Genomic DNA, 19,120 nt, shown 5'->3' on the forward strand with positions numbered 1-19,120 from the left:
CTCCCTAACCTGGGGAAACACGGCTTTCCGGATTCGACTAGCAGAAACGCGCTCCTTCGGCCGTACGGCTCCGAGGGGCAGAGGACCGCCTGCGAGGGAGGGGACGGATGATGATGATGATAATAATAATAATAATAACGACGTTGGCATTTGTTAAGCGCTTACTATGTGCCGAGCTCTGTTCTAAGCGCCGGGGTAGACACGGGGGAATGGGGTCGTCCCACGTGGGGCTCCCGGTCTTGATCCCCATTTTCCAGATGAGGTCACCGAGGCCCGGAGAAGTGAAGCGACTCGCCCACGGTCACACAGCTGACAAGTGGCGGAGCTGGGATTCGAACCCGTGACCCCGGACCCCAAACCCCGCGGTCTTTCCACCGAGCCTAGCGGGTGGCGGGGCCTGGGGGGGGCGGGGGGAGCGCCCCGCCTCCAGCAGCTGGTCTGGTTGGGGGGTGGGAAGGAAGGGGAAGCACAGAGAGGACCAAGGGCAGACGCCCATTTTAACCGCCACGGAACAGTCCCCCGTCCGACGCCGCCGGAGACGAACGCTAGCTGTAACCAGAAAGATTCAAATATCACATTTTAATACCTAAATATTTTGACAATCTTCCCTCGGATTAAAAACGTATATCCTTTATTTGAACGGGGATGGTTTTTGTATTTTATTCCTTTATATGTATAAATATATATATATATATGTACACAAGCCCACGAGAGGGATTGGAAATTTATCGCGTACGTCGTCAGCATACAGCCTTTCAGAGCCGAGCGGGTCCCGAAGAAATGGCAGAACTGTACAAGAACGCTTACGCGGATCTACTTCAGCCTTCGTCGTCGGCGTCGCTCTCCAAGCGGACACCTTCCAATCTTTCGCTTTTGATCTGAGTGAAGAGAAGAACGCTTTTCTGATTCAGGAGATTTTGTATGTTGTACAGGTTACCTGGAGGTAAAGTTAAAGGTGAGGATTAAAAATAAAACACGGCATAAAGGGCTGCCGGAGCAGAAATCACGGATCCTACAGAGAGCGTGACGCTCCCCGACCCTTGACTTCCTCTCCCCCTCCGATAAACTACCCGTCACCGCAGCTCGGGGGAGTCGATTATTCAGTGAACACCTCCCGGGAACTAGAGCCCTGTACTGAGCGCTTGGGAGAGTGGAACCTAAGGGAGGAAAAAATTACAAGGCAGGCAGACACTCCACGATTTGCATTTAGGAGGATGAAGAGACGCGGTCGGTCACAGAAAGAGAACGGAAAGGTGGAAGAGGGAGCAAGAGGAGCGTCTCTGAACTTCGGGGCGCTGGAGATTGACCGCGCCGTCTCGCGTAATCGCCGCTCTGTCTCGTATAATCTGCGGTGCCTCTTCTGTTTCGGAGCTTCAAGAGAAATCGAAATGGTTCCCGCTTGTCTCTCTCGCTCGCTTTAAACCCCTTCTGCCCGTTGCAGGCAATCTCAGGACATCGGAGGAAGTCTTCTGGAAGGTCCGAGGCGAGGGCTTTGGCGTCTCAAACACAGAAGTAGCTTCGGGAAACAGACACTGAGGAGCGTTGGACACCGCGGCAGACCGTCCATCTTTAAGGCCATTCCGGAGCTCACGCGGCTTAGATCTTCCCGAAGGGCCACGCCGACACGCTCGTCCGAACCCCATTTGCGGGACTGGACCGATCGAGTCAGCGATCTGGTATTTACTGAGCGCTCGACGTGTGCCGGGCCCTGAGCCGAGCGCTTCGGAGAGCGGGACGGGGACGGGAGACAAAGGCTACGAGCCTACCATCCTGACCCCTCGGAGAGAAGACGTCGAACCTTTTTAACGGACTCATCGCGATCAATAGGACCATCGGTCGACCTTCTAAAAACGCGGGCCTTCGGGGTCCAGGAGGGCAGAAAGCTCAACCGAATTAACAATCCCCAACACCTAACGGAAACGAAAGGTTCAGACCTCGGACTAGAGCCGATGATCGGCAGCCAAGGAGAACCGATCGCTCTCTCTCTCTCTCTCTCTCTCTCTCTCTCTCCGCCGCTCGATATTTAAAACGCTCGAGGGCAAAGGAGCCAGCGGGCGGAGGAGGAACGAAGCCGCGGAGGGCACGGACGGACGTGCCGGAGAACTGGCCTCTCAACCGTCCGGATCTGACGGTCGTTTCGGGGACAACGGAGACTTTTTTTTTTTTTTAAGGGAAAGATCTCACTCAAGGGAGACAGGGCAGGCCGGATCGGGAGGTCAGGAGAACGTTGGTGTCTGTTAAGCGCTGACTACGTGCAGAGCACCGTTCTAAGCGCTGCGGTAGATACGGGGTCATCAGGTTGGCCCACGTGGGGCTCACGGTCTTAATCCCCATTTTCCAGATGAGGGAACGGAGGCGCAGAGAAGTCAAGTGACTTGCCCACGGTCACGCGGCTGACGAGTGGCGGCACTCGAACCCGGGACCTCTGACTCCCAAGCCCGGGCTCTTCCCACTGAGCCACGCTGCTTCTCTACATGTCACACGTTACGTCACGAGGATAGGCTAAACCACCAGTCCCCTCCGTGAAATCATTCCACCGCAGGAGAAGTGAGAGCCCATTTTGATACTATTACTTCCTGGGGAGCGGGGGAAAAAGTTACCCGTCTGAATGACCACGGTAATATCAATAACGATGGTATCTGCTAAGCACTTACTATACGCCGAGCACTGTACCAAGCGCTGGGGTGGATACAAGCCAAGCGGGTTGGACACGGTCCGTCCCTGTCCCACATGGGGCTCACGGTCTCGATCCCCATTTTACAGACGACGCAAGCGAGGCTCGGAGAAGCGACCTGCCCGAGGTCGCAGAGCAGGCCAAGGGGGGGGGGAGTGGGATTCGAACCCACGACCGCCTGAGCCGGAGGCCCGCGCCCGATCCCACGATCGCTCTGCCAAAATGAAAGGAGCGCCGTTCCTCCTCCTACGCAATTCTGTTTTCTTTTAGTTATCCCGGCTCCTTACTCTCACTTATTCCCTCAATAATAATAACGTCGGTATCTGTCGAGCGCTGTGCGCCGAGCACCGTCCTAAGCGCTGGGGGGCGATGCAGGGTCATCAGGTCGTCCCACGCGAGGCTCACAATCTGAATCCCCGTCTTCCCGATGAGGTAACCGAGGCACAGAGAAGCGGAGTGACCTGCCCACGGTCACACGGCTGACGGGCGGCAGGGCCGGCATTCGAACCCACGACCTCAGACTCCCAAGCCCGGGCTCTTTCCGCCGCGCCGCGCCGCTTCTCTAACCTTCCGTCGTCAGCTCGGGGGCCCCGTTGGTCGTCGTCATCGGTCGGTATTTACCGAGCACTGTGTGCAGAGCCCCGGACTGAATCCTTGGGAGAGCACGGGACAACAGAATTCCCTGCCCACAGAGAGCCCACAGCCTGGGGGGGGGGGGGGACGGACATTACCGTAAACAAATGCCTAATACACAGATATAAATCGTCTATAGCATCTCCTCGCTCTGCCCTTCCGCTGGAGATATGACCTTCACATCTCACCCGGAGGAACGTAGAAAGTGTCGCCGGCCGTCAAGTAGTAAGGTGTCTTACGTAAGGTACATATGAGTTCGCCCTGGACGATGTAGAACACCTACAGAGAAAAGGAAAACAACGTTTTGTGGGTTTCTTTCCAAAGTCTCGCTAAAATTTTTCCCTTTCCTTGTTCGGCCTTGGTCCTAACTGGATCCTTTGCATTTTTTAATCGCCCCCCCCCCCAAACGGTACCTGTTGCATGCCGGGGTAGATAGGAGATGATAACGTCGGCGTCCGTTAAGCGCTTACTAGGCGCGGAGCACCGGTCTCGGCGCTGGGGCGGATACGGGCTCACCGTCGATCCCCGTTTTCCAGATGAGGGAACTGAGGCACAGAGAAGTGAAGCGGCTCGCCCACGGTCACACAGCTGACGGGCCTCAGAGCCGGGATTCGGACCCGTGGCCTCTGATTCCCAAGCCCGGGCTCTTGCCCCTGAGCCACGCGAGGCTGGACACGGTCCCCTTCCCAGACGAGGCCCAGGGGAGTTAGGCGACTTGTCCGAGGCGCCACGGCATACAAGGGGCGGGATCGAAATCAGAACCCAGGGCCTCCGACTCCCGGACTTTCCGCTAGGCCCAGCTGCTCCTCCGGAACCATCCGCTCTCTTAAATTCCACCGCTCGCCTCCCCGAAAGCCGGGGAGGCGCTCGGTTTCTGCAGAGCCGTTTCCCTAACGTACCTCCCCGGCACGTTCTCTCCGCCGGAATCCACACCACGACGACAGATGTCCCCCCTAAAACGATTCGACGTGGGGTCGAAACTCCTCAAATATACTGGTAGCCGTGGGGCTTCTGTGTGCGGACGTCTGCTTTGGAGATGGTACCTGTGAGGCATTTACTAACGCGCCAGGCCCTGTACTGCGCGCCGGGGTAGATGCACAGACGTGGGTTCCAATCCCGGCTCCGCCGCGGGACCTCGGGCCGGCCGCTTAACGTCTCTGAGCCTCGGTTACCTCATCCGTAGAATGGGGATTCACCGTGAGCCTCGCGTGGGACGACCTGATCGCCCTGCAGCGTGGCTCGGTGGGAAGAGCCCGGGCTCGGGAGTCAGAGGTCGGGGGTTTGAATCCCGGCTCCGCCGCCTGTCAGCTGTGTGACCGTGGGCGAGTCGCTTCCCTCCTCTGGGCCTCGGTCACCTCATCTGTAAAACGGGGATTAACCGCGGGCCTCACGTGGGACGACCCGATGACCCCGTGTCTCCCCCGGCGCTTAAAACAGTGCTCTGCACGTAGTAAGCACTGAACAAATACCAGCATCATCATCATCATCATTATTATTACCCCAGAGCTTAGAACAGTGCTCGGCACGTAGTAAGCGCTTAAAAATCATCATTATCATCATCACCACCAAAAGTTCATTCACTCACTCCTATTTACTGAGCGCTCACTGTGTGCAGGGCGCTATATGCTAAGCGCTCGGAAAGTACGATTCGGCAACAGATGGAGACAATCCCTACCCGACAGCTGAGAAGCGGTCCGTCCTAGCGGATAGAGCACGGACCCGGGAGTCGGAAGGACTTGGATTCCAATCCCGGCTCTGCCTCTTGCCTGCCCTGCGACCTTGAGCAAGTCACTTAATTTGGCCGCGACTCACAGTTACCTCATCTGTAAAATGGAGACTGAGACGGGGAGCCCCACGTGGGACACGGAGCGTGCCCAACCCCATCAGCTTCTATCTACCCCAACGCCCGGCACGGGGCCCGGCACGTAGCAAGTGCTTAACAGATACCATGGATTTAAAAAAAAAAAACAAAAACCCAAAACCAGTTTGAAATGGTAAAGACACAGGTCCAAAGTCGTTGAAATGCTTCAGCAAAACAGAAGGTAAAACTGTTCACTACATTTTCTCTCTGTAGGAAATCCGAAGAGGAAAACGTCCCGATTTCTGAATTTGTGGGTACGGTATTAGCCTCCGGGTCTGAAAGGGCTTCTCCTTCAACTACTCTCAACAAGGAGCAAAAAAGTCATAGGGTTTTTAACGGACGGCACAATCACCTCCGTCACGCTCAAGAAGAAAGGGAAAGCCGACTGCGGAAACTATCACCGGGCCTCTCGCGTCTGTATTTCCGATACGATCTTAGCCAGGATCTTAAGCGATTCAACGGCACTTACTGAGCAGTGTGCAGAGCACCGTGCTAAGCGCTTGGGAGGGTACGCTACAACAGAGACGGTAGAGGGGCCACACTTCCTGCCCATAAGGAGTTTACAGTCTCAACCGGTACCGAAGGGCCCGGACTCTGTTTTCACACGGGCTGATTACGGGTCAGTCACTAATTAGCCTTCAGATGGGATGGATTACGTCCTCAGAATTTGGAACCTTGTCCGGCCCGTCCAACTCAGTCCCCGGCTCGGGAATCTTCCTCCCGGGATCCCGCCATTTCAACTGCAGAAAAAGCAGACTCTTTTCTCCCCCCACCCCCCCCCCCCCCCTTTTCGGTCTGACCGCAAGCTCATTACGAACAGAGAACGTGCTTGCTAATTCCGTTGTACAATATCCTCATATCAACCCCAGTGCCCGGTACAGCGCTCGGCACATAGTAAGCGCTTCATACCACAGTTATTTTTGTTATATCTCTTCCAGATTTCTAGTACGATGCTCTGCACATAACAAGTGCACATAACAGATACCGCTGACCGACTGTCCAACCGCTCTCTCTGTACGCGCCGGACCCGGTCCGGTCTTCGGGCCCACAGCCTCCCAGTGAGAAACGTAAACAAGGGAGCGCTGGACGCTCACTGAGGGTAGGTGAATTTTTGAAGGCCTACAGCGGAAAACTTCCAAAGGCTTTAAGAACAGAGCTCAGGGTAGGAGAGACTTCTAAAAGGGTCCCCCCGTCCACGTGACAACTGAATACCGGGAGAAAAGCGTGTACTCACCAGCGTATCGAAACAGACGTGTTGGCTTCCTTTCACTTTAAACGGTCCCAGGACCAATTGGCCAGCAGAGAATGAAGATGTATTCAAACTTTTATATACCATCAGAGAGTCATCGCCAAGGCAATACGTATATGTACCTTTGGGCCTCACACAACCTAAAGATATCGGAAAAAAACATACGTAAGTTTCCCGATCCTCCTGAACATGAAACTACTGTGTCTCTGGGCACTTGGATATCCTTATACGCAACGACGAGCCCTTAAGCTTGAGTGTGAAAAGTTCCGTCGGTAGGGACGTAAAAGCCGAGTGGCCTAGCGACCGGATCACGGGTCTGGGACTCGGAGGACTCGGCTCCTAATCCTGACGTGTGATCTTAGGCAAGTCGCTATACATTTTGTTTTGGTCTCGGTTTCTTCATCCGTACCAAGGGGGTCCGATGCCTGTGGGACAGGAGCTCTCCGAACCGATTAACTTTTACCTACCCCGGCGCTTAGAACAGTTCTGGGTACATACTGAGCACTTAATCGATGCCATAATAATAATACTAATGATTAAGAACTTGATTCAAAAAATACAAAATCACGTGACTATCAAAACCGCAGTCTTTCTGCCACAGATTTGAAAAGAGGGGGGTCATTTTCGTTGTGGGCTATGAGATTTCGGGAAACCCCTCTGCTGGATCAAAGGAACGGTTAAACGTGAAGAGACAGACCCCGGCTGATCTCTAAATTAGCCTCGGGAGCAGGTCTTTGCTCCTACGTGCTACTCACACGCTGACGGCTCCGACCCACACCGTCTCCTTCTCAGGAGCTCCTCTGCCCGTTCACTGTCCGTCGGACCTTCCGGCTCCCCGGGCCAGAGGCCTTGGCGGGCTCAGGCACCCCCCCCCCGCTTCTCGTTTCCGGGCCTTTATCCTCTCCCGCCTTGGCTACTGTGTCGGCCTCCTCGCTGACCTCCCTGCCTCCCGTCCCCTCCCCCTCCGGCCCCCGCTCGGCTCGGCTGCCCGTCGTTGGACGGCACAGAGCCGTTTGTATTCTTAGTGCCACCTGAGCATCGCCTGAGCGTCTGAGCGCTGTCAAGCTTCCGGAGTCTAGTGGAAAAAGCACGGGCCTAGGAGTCAAAACGCCCTGGCCTCTAATCCCGGCTCTGACACCTGTCTGCTGTGACCTCGGATGATAAGTCACTCCTCTGGGCCTCAGTCACATATGTAAGACCGCGAGCCCCTCGTGGGACGTGGACCGCGTCCAACCCGACTGGCCTGTATCTAGACCGTGAGCTCGTCGTGGGCAGGGAACGCGTCCGACGGTCTCTTCTACTCTCCCGAGTGCTTAGTGCAGAGCTACGCACACGGTAGGCGCTCGATAAAAACCATTATTAACAACGACATCTTCCGCAGGGCTCGGTTCAGTGCCTGGCTTAACGAAGAGCGCCGAAAGAAACGAACACTAAGGGAATAACAGTCACAGCGATAAGCGTGGAATCGGGTCAGCACTTACTACGCGCTGGGGTAGACAGAAGCCGATCGTGTTGGACACGAGTCCTGTCCCGCACGGGGGCTCACAGTCTAAGTCAGAGAGAGGGGGAAGCGATCCTAATTTTACAGATGAGGGTCCGGAGGCGTAGACAATTTAAGTAACCTGCCCTAGGTCACGCAACAGGGAAGTCCGGGAATGGAAGCCGGGTCCCCTGACTCCCGGGCCCACCTCTTCCCACTTGGCCACGCCGCTTCGGATCTCCCACGTGCCAGAATTTCGGCACCAGCTCGTATACGCATCCCTCCGTCTGTAATTTAAGTCGCTACCCGCCTCCCCCGCTAGCCTGTGAGCTCCACGACAACACGGATCACGTCCGGTCTCCCCAGCGCAGAGCGGCGTACGCGAGAGGAGCTCAGTTATCGACGGATCGATCTTACTCAGAAGAACTTCCCGATTAGTATCGTGGCACCACACGGTTGTTGGTTTAGAAGGATCTCCTAGGGACAAATTCAAATTGGCGATGGCATTTCTGCCTGCGGAAAGAAACAGCCGAGAAAAGCGTATCAGACATTTACACCACCGTTCTGAAGTCCAGCTTCTTTGACAGCCGCCCTTCACTGAACGAGGAGGTCTATTCTGAGAGCCGTTCCATCACCACGTTAGACTGGACGGCCCAACTGGGGAGAGGGGATGTGTCCGACCGAACTTGCATCTTCCCAGCGTTAGAACGGTGGCCGGCACGTCGCGTGCCCTCAGATACCACAATACTATTAATATTAATAGTGACGACAGACGAAAGTCGGCCTTCCCAGGGCCACCTCATTCCCAAACATCGGTTTCCCGGGAAAACACGGAGTTTCACCCCAAAGCCCACAGTTCCCTCCCTAACCCTCCGAGGCCGCTGGCTCGACGTGGGCGAGGAGCGTCAGTCGAGCGACGACTCAACCGACCGCACTGAGGGCTGACGCCGTGCAGAGCGCCGTACTGGGCACTGGGGAGAGTACGAGAGAGCAGACACGCCCCCCCCCCCGCCCACAGGCTTACAGTCTAGGGAAGCTAAGGTGCTCGTAACAACTCTGTCGTATCATTCTCCCAAGCACCTAGTCGGCGCTCAGTGAACAGGATTGCCTAAATTATCTGACCAGCCAACAGGTGCATATGGAGGAAAAGGGCTGGAATTTGAGGCGGCGTCCCAAGAGGTCTTACTTATCTTTACTGCGGCCCCCTCGGGACATCGAAGAGGCTCTGGTAATTCTCCCCATGGGACCCGGTGAATTGCTTTCAGATCCAAATGAGGAAGCCACACACTTTCCCGTTAGGAGGGGACGAGTGGAGACGGTCTCGTTCCCCGAATCGGCAGACCGAGCCGGGAAGGCGAATGCTCAGAGCCCCGATTTTGGACTTGGAGGAGGAAGCTGGGGGTGAGGCAGTAAAAATCAAGGTGGCATCTGTGAAGCGCTCGGGATGAGCCAGACATTACACCGAGGGCTGCGGCAGATACAAAGCAATCAGATCGGACACGTTCCAGTCCCACGAAACTCAGTCTAAGGGAGCCGGAGGAGGGGGCGCCGAATCCCCTTCTCGCGGATGAGGAAACCGAGGCACAGAGGAGTCAGATGACTTGCCCACGGTCACCCGGCAGGCTGGCGGCGGAGCCGGGATTAGAACGGGGGGACCCTCCGATTCCCGGACCCATATCCTTCCCCGTTTCTCTCCGCTCCTCCCCCTCTCCCGTCCCCTCCCCTCGGCACTGTACTCGTCCGCTCAACTGTATGTATCTTCGTCGCCCTAGTTATTCTGTTAGTGAGATGTAATTGATTCTATTTATTTGCTATTGTTTTAACGAGATGCTCTTCCTCCCCGTTCTATTTACCGCCATTGTCCTCATCTGTCCGTCTCCCCCGACTAGACCGTGAGCCCGTCAGAGGGCAGGGACTGCCTCTGCTGCCGACTTGTACGTTCCGAGCGCTTAGTCCAGTGCTCTGCACATAGTAAGCGCTCAATGAATACTACTGAATGAATGAATGAATGAATGAATTCCTTCTCCTCTTTCAACTCACTGAGAGCAAAGCTCCACTCCGCTCTGGGGCATCCCAGTAGAGACGCTACGGGGAACAGATGTGGCTCCGAGCTTCTTCCTCCTGGAACCTCCCCCCGATCCGACGGTATTGGCCAAAATCCCTCCCCATCCACCCCAGCGGCGGCAGAGAGAAGACTGCCTTGAGAGGAGGGCTGGCAAAGAGGTCGGAAAGAGCAGCGGACAGACGGTAAATACGCTTCCAATCCAACGAAGAGGTCGCTCACGGAAACTTTCAGCTCCCAGGACCTCCCTCGCCCAACGCCAGGTTCTTTTCACCGGAAGTCCGTCGACTACCCGGGTTGAGCCCAGGAGCCGGGTGACCCCCCCCCCCGACCACAAGCTCGACTTCCCGTGGAAACCGAGCCCGGTGGTAGGAAACACCTCCACCCGACCGCCGCTCAGTTCCACCGGCTCGGAAGCCGTCCGGGCCGGGAGGATCGCCACAGGCGGCTCCGACTCTCCCGCCGACATAAAGCTACCGGTGTGTCCCGCCCGTTCTTAACCGAGCTGAAGATTTCATTTGACTGAAATGGGTCCTAAAACGCCGTAACGTCTTCTAAGAAGCAGTAACGGCCGTAAGCTGCATCGCGTACGTCTGGAAGAACCACCGACTCTGGAAGCAGAACCGAAAAAAAAAGCGGAGAGAGAGAGAGAGAGAGAGAGAGAGAGAACAAGACTCGAAAAACATCCTCAGGAGCAAGTCCGTACTTTTTGCCTTTGCAAGAGGTCTTCCCTTCTCTTTAGCTAGTTTCTTGAGCTTTTCCATTTTTCCGCTGGCTCCTCTGTAGGGTGACACCGCGTCAGGAGAAATGATCCCATGAATTTCGAAGCCCCCTAAAGTGATCAGGAAAAAAAAAAAAAAAAAAAAACAACGCAGTGGAATTACACGACGGAGGGAAGCCGGAGAAAAATAAAAATCGAATGATTTATAGTTACGTGGCCTGCGCTCTATCCCCCCGGGGCCACGCAGCTTAGGAAAAAGCAGTCTGGCTCAGGATGCGTGCGAAAACCCCTATTCGCCCGGTGGGACAACCCGATTGCCCCGTTTCTACCCCAGCGCTTAGAACGGTGCTCGGAACATAGTAAGCGCTTAACAAATACCAACGTCACTAGTACTTCTAACAGGTGAGAAAAGGACTTTATTCTTGGCATCTGCGACCCCATTTTATGATGAGCCAAACCCTTGCGTCCGGAAACCGTATTTCCTAACGTAAAAGTCCAAACGGAGGGGGCACATCCACCCACATCCGGTCTGAGAGAAACAGCAGTCATCCTAGGGCCGGGCAGGGCACGTCACGGCGATGGAAGAGATGAGTCCAGGGACCACGTCTTCCCTCTGCAGCCGCCGGAGAATAGGTTCGTGCCAGAAAAGCAGCAGCCGGGCCTAGTGGAAACAGTCAGGCGGCCTGGGGGGGGCGGGGGGGGTCAGGGTACCCGGGTTCCGATCCCGGTTCTGCCGCCTGTCTGCTGCGTGACCTTAGGCAGGTCGCTTAACACCTCTGGGCCTCCGTTCCCTCACCGGTCGAGTGGAAATTCTCCACTTGCGCTCTCCCTTCTACTTAGACTGGGTGCCCCGTGTGGGACAGGAACCGTGTCCGACCTGATTACCCAGCCCGGTGCTGAAAACGGGGCTTAACCCATAGCAAGTGCTTTAAAAAGCGCCATACTACTAATAATAATCATAATCGTTATTATTACACCGAGCACAGGAGTGCCATATCACTTGCTGCAGAAGGGTAGCCCGGAATATATCTGTATCTGTCCATCATAAATGGACTCACACTAACGGCCGTCTCCCCCTCTAGACTGTACGCCTGACGCGGGCAGTGAACGTGTCTACCAACCCTGGTGTACCGGACTCTCCCAAGCGCTCGGTTCCGCGCTCTGGCGAAATAAACGCTCAGTAAATGCTATCGACGACGATTACCTGACGGGCGGACCTTGTAGTCGACCCGCTCCCCTCTCCAGTACTCCAGAGGCTTCACTCGTATCCTCTTGGTCCGACGAACGTTCGGCGTGTCGGTGGGCAACACTGACAAAAGGAGTTTCCAAAACGAATTCAGTGACGCGGGTGTCGCGTCCCGAAGCGCCGGGAACCCCCCCGAGATACTGTCAGTGAAAAAGTTCACTGTCTCCGGGAGCGCCCTTCTACACCGCGAGCCCGCCGTTGGGTAGGGAATGTTTCTATCTGCTCCCGAGTCGTACTTTCCAAGCGCCCGGTACGGCGCTCCGCACACAGGAAGCGCTCGATAAATACGGCTGAATCAGTGAATGCACGCAGATCCCCTCCCCAGCGGGATGAGCGTTTCTAGCCCGTTTCATAACCACTTCAAACCAAGTACGTCGGACAGAGGGACGGAAACGGCCCCTGGGCCTTCGGCGCATTCACGTGCCCCGCGAAGCCGTCGTAAAAACGGGCGTCCGCCGGGAGGGTCCCGATCCAGTCGAGTCCCGTTTCCTGAGGTACGTTCACTCGACGCCTTCCGAATTCGCCGACCGGCTTTCGAGCTCCACCGAGAGACGGGGCTGCCGAGGAAAAGGCGACCGACCGCCCCCTTCAACGGGACCTTCGGCCGCAGGACGGGTCGGCCGACGCCTACGCGGAGCGGACGGTCAGAGGCAGGGCACCGGCGACCGACCGGGCGGCGCCGTCGGCCGAACCGCCGCCCGCGCCGCCGCGGCCGTGCGGGGGCAGCGGGGCGGCGTCCGACGGAAGACGGGTCCGACGGCCGCCGTCTCCCGTCCTTCCCCTCCCCGCGTCCCTCGCGGCCGCGCGACCTCCTTCGTTCCTGTTTATCGAGCGCTTTCTGTGTGCGCGGCATCGTGGGAGGGTACGCCCTTCTCGCCACTCCGTTCAGAGGGTGGAGGGTACAGTCCGTCCTTCCCAACGCGGGGGGCGGAGTCGGGTTTGGAATCACGGAGGAGCACGTGGACCTCTTCCCTCCACGCTTGTCCCTGCTACCCGTCTCGAACAGAAAGCCCTTAAGGGAATCAAAGGGCGTCCCCGGAGAGAACGGGGCTGCCTCGCCCATAACCGTGGCGGGTGGCGAGCGTCTGCCGTGGGCCAAGCACTGCGCCGCGCGGCGGAGAAACAGCGTGGCTCGGTGGACAGGGCACGGGGGCGGGAGTCGGAGGGACCTGAGTTCTAAACCCGGCTCCGCCACGTGTCTGCCGCCTGACCTCGGGCAAGTCGTCGCGAGCCCATTTTTGAAAATCCAGAGTTCACGATTCTCGCAGGGCCCCAGAGATCACAACCGACGGCACGACAGCATCAACTTCTCGGCGCCTCGGTTCCCTCATCCGTAAAACGGGGACTAACCGTGAGCCTCGCGTGGGACGACCCCATGACCCGCTATCTCCCCCCCAGCGCTCGGGACGGTGCTCTGCGCATAGTGAGCGCTTAACGGATACCAACATTATCATTATCGAATCCCTACCAGAGCGACACGACGCCTCCGGTCAACACCTGTCAACCGGAGGGCCGTCGCCACAGGGTCGCTAGCCGAAAACAAAAAAAAAAACCCGGTTTTGTCTCTGTCAAGTGGCGTTTGCTGTCTCGACCGCGTTTTCCAGCTGAAGAGCGGAATTCCACGGAATGCGGAGACAGGATTCAGTCAATCGCCGGACAGGAACGCCCTGCCCCCTAAGCCTTAACCTCCTCCCCTTCCCCCCCGGCCCCCTTCAGAGAGGCATCCGGGATAACGGTTTTCCGGTTCAAAGCTCCCCCTAAACACTACGTCAGTACTTTTCCCACCAGCAGAACACTCAGTCAGAGGAAGCGTACCGAACTTCCGCTTGGCCTTCTGGTTCGGAGCCAGCCGGGACGGCTCATCCGACGGGTATCCCGCGTCATCTGCAGAAAGCGACCGAGGAGACGATGAGAGGCGGAGGGGGAGTTTCCAGATGAAATCGCCACCCCGCCCATTTTCCCGTCCAACTCGGAGCAGGACACGGCTGGCGGGCCGAGAGGTGGGACGGAGAAGCAAACGCCCCCGGCTCCGCGTGGGCCTTATCAATAATAACAAGGACGATGATCACGGTGGCATCCGTCAAGCGCTTACTAGGTGCAGAGCGCCGTTCTAAGCGCCGGGGTAGACACGGGGGAACGGGGTCCGTCCCACGTGGGGCTCACGGTCTTCATCCCCGTTTTCCAGATGAGGTCACCGAGGCCCGGAGAAGCGGAGCGACTCGCCCACGGCCACACAGCCGACAGGCGGCGGAGCCGCGATTCGAACTCGTGACCCCCGACCCCAAAGCCCGTGCTCCCTCCGCTGAGCCGCGCCGCCCGACCAACCTCGGGCTGAAAGCACACAGATCCCTCTCTACCCTCGGACAAGCTGGCAGCTCCTCGGCCAGGGAACCCTTGGGTGTTTACAGATCTCGGTCACTCCGCGCGTCTCGACGGCCCGGCAGCGCGATCCGTCGACCGGTGGTATTTACCGAGCGCTCACTGGGCTCGGGGCGCCGTCCTAGGGGCTTGGGAGAGTCCGGCACCACCGCGTCGGCAGACGCGTCCTCGGCCCACGGTGAGGTTCCGGTCTAGGGCATCTAGACCGCGCCCGCAGGAACCGTCCCCCAGCCGTCTGGGCACGGCCCCGCGGGGACGGGTTGGATTCGGGGCTCCCTCGGACGAGCCGGCTTCCCACCCCCTTGCGGCTCCGAGGGTTCACCCGGCTCGAGGGCTACGCGAAGGGGGGCGGGGCGGCCTAACGGGTAGAGCGCGGGCCAGGCCGGCCGGCGGCCCCGGCTTCCGGTCCCGGCTCCGCCGCGGGCAAAGTCACTTCGCCTCTCTGAGACTCGGTTACCGCGGCTGGAAGATGGGGATCGAGACCGCGAGTCCCACCCACGTGCTACCGGGACCACGTCCGACCCAGCTGCCTTGCATCTGACCCGGGCGTCTACCGCGGTGCCTGGCGCAGACCGTAAGCCCGTCCACGGGCGGGGACCGTCTCTATCCGCGGCCGAAGCGTGCACTCCGAGCGCTCGGTACAGTGCTCTGCACACGGCAAGCGCCCCAATAAACACCACTGAACGAATGAATAGTAAGTGCTTGACCAACACCACAGTTATCACTATTATATTCAAAAGGCAGGACGCAGAGAATCCGTGAAGCAGCGTGGCTCGGGGGGAAGGGCCCGGGCTTTGGAGTCGGAGGTCACGGGTTCGCATCCCGCCTCGGCCACTCGTCGGCTGTGTGACTCCGGGCGAGTCACTTCGCTTCTCGGTGCCTCGGTCCCCTCATCTGTAAAAACGGGGAGGAAGACCGGGAGCCCCACGTGGGACGGCCCGATTCCCCCGTGTCTCCCCCGGCGCTCAGAACGGTGCTCGGCACATAGCGGGCGTTCAACGAATACCAACGTTGTTACTGTTATTGGCTTTTTTTTCTTTTTTTTGGGGGGGGGGGGGTCTTTTCCCAAGGTCTCGCTCGACAAACACCACTGATATTCTACCGCTACCGACTGCGGACACCCCGAACGATCGGCAGCCACCGTCGGGTCATCCATCCACGGCGTCGGAGCGCTTACTCTACGCCGAGGACCGTACCGGGTTACTCGGGACACGTGCAACGCAACGAGAGGCAGCGTGACCCGGCGGACACGGCCCGGGTCTGGGAGTCGGAAGGAGCCGGGTTCTAATCCCAGCTCCGCCGCTTGGCTGCTGTGCGCACCTGTGTAGGTCACTTCACTACTCTGTGCCTCAGTTACCTCATCTGTAAAATAAAAATAAACGGGGGTATCTGTTAAGCGCTCGGTAGATGCGGAGCACTGTTCTAAGCGCCGGGGGATACTAGGCGATCAGGTCGTCCCACGTGGGGCTCACAGTTTTAATCCCCATTTGACAGACGAGGTAACCGAGGCACAGAGAAGTGACTCGCCCCAAGTCACACAGCTGGCAAGCGGCCGAGCGGGGATTCGAACCCGTGCCCTCTGACTCCCAAGCCCGGGCTCTTTCCCCCGTGCCACGCCGCTTCTCTAAAATGGGACTCGAGACTGTGTGAGACACAGACCGGCGTCCCACCTCATTAGCCTGTATCTACCTGGGCAGCTCAGCGCGGTACCTGGAACACAGTAGGCCACGTTTCTCAAAAAAAAAAACAAAAAACAAACCGAAAACAACAGCAGCGACCCAAAAGAGATAGAGTCGGCAGTCACGATCCCTGCGCCCGCAAGGAGCCTACCAATCCCCGGCACCCGAAAACCTCAGAGGAAGGGCAGTGTTGAACAAGACGAGAAGAGAAAGAAATGCATCACCTGAACTCAAATCTTCCTGCTCGTAAACACGGACTTCATCACCTGGAGGAAATGTTCTCGTAATTCGGGATCTCGCAGGCCCGCTTTAAAAAAAAAAAAAAAAAAAAAAAAAAGCAAAACGAGGTCTCAGAAGACGAGCGGTTTTCCTAAGGCCACCTCCCGTCGCCGGACCGTTCCGCCACTCAACGGGAACGGTTGCGCAAATGTAAAATGAGAACCTCGCGGCCGGACGGCTTTTCCTCCTACTCCGATTCTTCCACCTCGGAGCCGCAGCTGGGGTTTTTAAATGGAAGTGGCACATCCCGGATCCGGCGGGGGTCCGGGGCCGAGAAAGAGGAAGGCGGTTCCAGGACACGTCCGGAGCCACGGACCCAAGTCCCCGCGCGGGCGGGGCGCCCTCCCTGCCCCGATCGCGGAGAGGGGGGCTACCGGGAGAAGAGGGTCGGCCCTCCGTCCTCGAAAGACACGCACGCACCTTCCTTCCACCGTTGAGGTCACGGGGCCTGTAGTATCCGGTGTCAGAGGCGAACGCAGAGTACCCCGGGGGGTTTTCGCTTCTTCCGGGGGATGGGCAAACTCCGGAGATTCGAGGCTCTCTTCGGGAAGTCCGGCTGCACTGCTGAGACGCAGGGTGGGACAGGGGGAGAAGAGAGTTTAGGCCCGTCACGGCTCTTCTCCTAAAACATCGGGAGAGACCCACACGGCTAGATCGATCGATCCGCTACACGGGGGACGTACCAAACGCCCTGGAAGAGCACAGGGGAACGGGCAAAACGCCCAGAAAACGTATCTTACAGATTACTCGGTCAAGCGGTGGTCCGCGAGCGCCTGTCGTGTGCGGCGCGCTCCACCGAGCACCCGGGAGAGTCCCGCGCAACGGAGTCAGAAGACACGTTTCCTACCCGCGGGGACCTTAGAGTCCCTACGGTCGTCAAACTTACGGATTAAGGCTGAGTCTTCGGTTCGACCCTTCCGTGAAACCGAAGAGAGGGCGCGCCCGATAAACGCCTGGCCCATCACCGCCAAACGGGCGAAAACCCCTCGGCGTTCAACAGCGCTCCCTAATTTCCCCGTCCGCGCGCCCGATCGGCTATCAAGGCCGGGCCGAATCAGATTTTAGGCCACCAATGACGTCCCGCCCCAGAAAAAGGGAACGACTGGCCCCACCCGGGGCGCGAGACTCCTTCTTTTCTCTCTAAGGAGGAAAGCGCCGTCATTTTCTACCCCAGTCTAGCATGGAAGGGTGATTCGGGCCGGTCGCTTCACTTCTCCGGGCCTCAAGTTACCTCGTCTGTAAAGATGGGGATTCAAAAATGGGAGCCCCGCGGGGGACAATCTGATGACCCTGTATCCCCCCCCCCAGCGCTTAGAACGGTGCTCGGCACGTAGTAAGCGCTTGACGAATACCATAATCGTCATCATTATTCAACTGGGCATCCTGAGAAGGGAGAGAGAACTTTTCCGGCGATCGGTATCATTTCAGTGCGCCGCAAGGGCCGCGTGGCAAAGGGTCTCGGGGACCCGACGTACGGACCGGACGATTTTTCTCTTTAACGATATGCGTTAAGCGCTCACTACGCGCCAGGCGCCGTCCCGGGCGCTGGCGCAGACACAACCTCAACGGGTCGGCCGCGGTCCGCGTCCCCCGTGGGGCGCACGGTCCCATTCTCCACGCGAGGTACCCGAGGCCCGGAGAAGCAAAGTGAGCCGCCCAAGACGGCCGAGCAGATAAGCGGCGGAGCAGGGATTGGAACCCGGGTCCTCCTGACCCGCGGGGCCCGTGCCCCACCCACTGGGCCGCACCGCTCCTCTAACGTCCTCCTCTCCTCCCGGCGGGCTCCGTGTCCGTACGGCGCGAACCCCGTCGGAGGGTCGAACGCCTTACCCGGCGCGACGGGCCTTCCGCTTCGCCGCCGATCCTCGCCGGCCCTTCGACCGTGGGCTGGGCTCGGAGTCGCTGCCGGCCCGGGATCCTCCCGCCCCAGATCCAGAGGGTTCGTCGCCGGCGAGGACGTTCCCCGGGTCGGAAACCCCAGAAGACGAATACACCAGCTTCTCGGGCTCCGGTCTTGCGGGACCCGCTGATTTCTGGAGCTCGGCCGGGGGGGTCCTCTCTCCCGCGGGCGGGAGCGGCCTTTTCCGCCCACCGCGGTTCGTCCTCTTCCCTCTGGCGGCCGGGGATTCCTTCCGGGACGCGATCCCGGAGGATGCGGACGATAAGGCGGAGGGGCACCGCAGGTTGGAGTAGCCGGCCGACATGGCGGGATCCCGCGATCCGGGAGGCGGACAGTTTTGCCCCGTGGGATTCGTGACGCCCGGAGTCTCCGAACCCGCCGCTTCACCTTCCCTCTCCTCGGCGGGTCTATGTCCGGAGCCGACCGTTCTCCCGTTTTCCCCGACGGACCTTTCGGCTTCCCTCCTCTCGCTTCGGGTCATCTTTCCGGGGTCCTGCTTCCGGCGGCGCGGGCGCTGACGCGTTTCGGCCCCGGGCTTCGGTTTCGCCGACGGTCGGCGGGTCTCCCGCGAGGACGGGGCCGGCGGCCGACGGGCCGCCACTCGGCTCGGAGAAACGGAAGCGCGCAGAGCGTCGTGGGGCGCGAGGCCGGTCTCCCCCACCTCCGGGGCCTGAGACGGTTCGTCTCTATCGCTCCGTTTCGGAGTCGGACCCTCCTTTCGCTCGGTCCCGCCTAAGGGGTGAACACAGGTGCGAGTGGATGGTAAATACCCCGTGGGCCAGGGAAGACCCTCTCGACTCTACCGTACCATACTTTCCCCGGCGGTCGGCAGAGCGCTCCGCACACGGTGAACGCTCTAGAAAAACCATCCATCGACCGACAGAGGCAGACACCCGAGGAGATCTCTACGGCCAGGCTGGACGACGTCGGCTATTTTGGCCCATCGGCAGAGCGTCT

At 58.5% G+C, this 19,120-nt stretch overlaps 1 protein-coding gene across 9 annotated transcripts in view; it reads right to left on the minus strand.

Moving 5' to 3' along the window:
• Positions 1–564: 564 nt before the first annotated feature.
• The window catches only part of CENPC (centromere protein C), a 38,716-nt gene continuing 20,160 nt past the window's right edge, over positions 565–19,120 (minus strand). The window contains exons 10-20 of one of the 9 annotated variants that reach the window (XM_029073477.2): positions 18,094–18,895; positions 16,684–16,824; positions 16,209–16,291; positions 15,626–15,667; positions 13,742–13,810; positions 11,885–11,989; positions 10,666–10,791; positions 8,315–8,410; positions 6,403–6,557; positions 3,496–3,586; positions 565–937 (exon numbers count right to left, since the gene is read on the minus strand). In XM_029073477.2, coding sequence (XP_028929310.1) covers positions 819–937; positions 3,496–3,586; positions 6,403–6,557; positions 8,315–8,410; positions 10,666–10,791; positions 11,885–11,989; positions 13,742–13,810; positions 15,626–15,667; positions 16,209–16,291; positions 16,684–16,824; positions 18,094–18,895 — 1,829 coding nt within the window. In that variant the 3' untranslated portion in view covers positions 565–818. Of the gene's footprint in view, positions 938–3,495; positions 3,587–6,402; positions 6,558–8,314; positions 8,411–10,665; positions 10,792–11,884; positions 11,990–12,299; positions 12,484–13,741; positions 13,811–15,625; positions 15,668–16,208; positions 16,292–16,683; positions 16,828–18,093; positions 18,896–19,120 lie in introns of those variants that run through there. The other 8 variants (XM_029073479.2, XM_029073476.2, XM_029073478.2 and 5 more) reach the window with 8 other exon arrangements.

The sequence above is a fragment of the Ornithorhynchus anatinus genome, chromosome 10 (assembly GCF_004115215.2).
Source record: "Ornithorhynchus anatinus isolate Pmale09 chromosome 10, mOrnAna1.pri.v4, whole genome shotgun sequence".
Lineage (NCBI taxonomy): Eukaryota > Metazoa > Chordata > Mammalia > Monotremata > Ornithorhynchidae > Ornithorhynchus > Ornithorhynchus anatinus.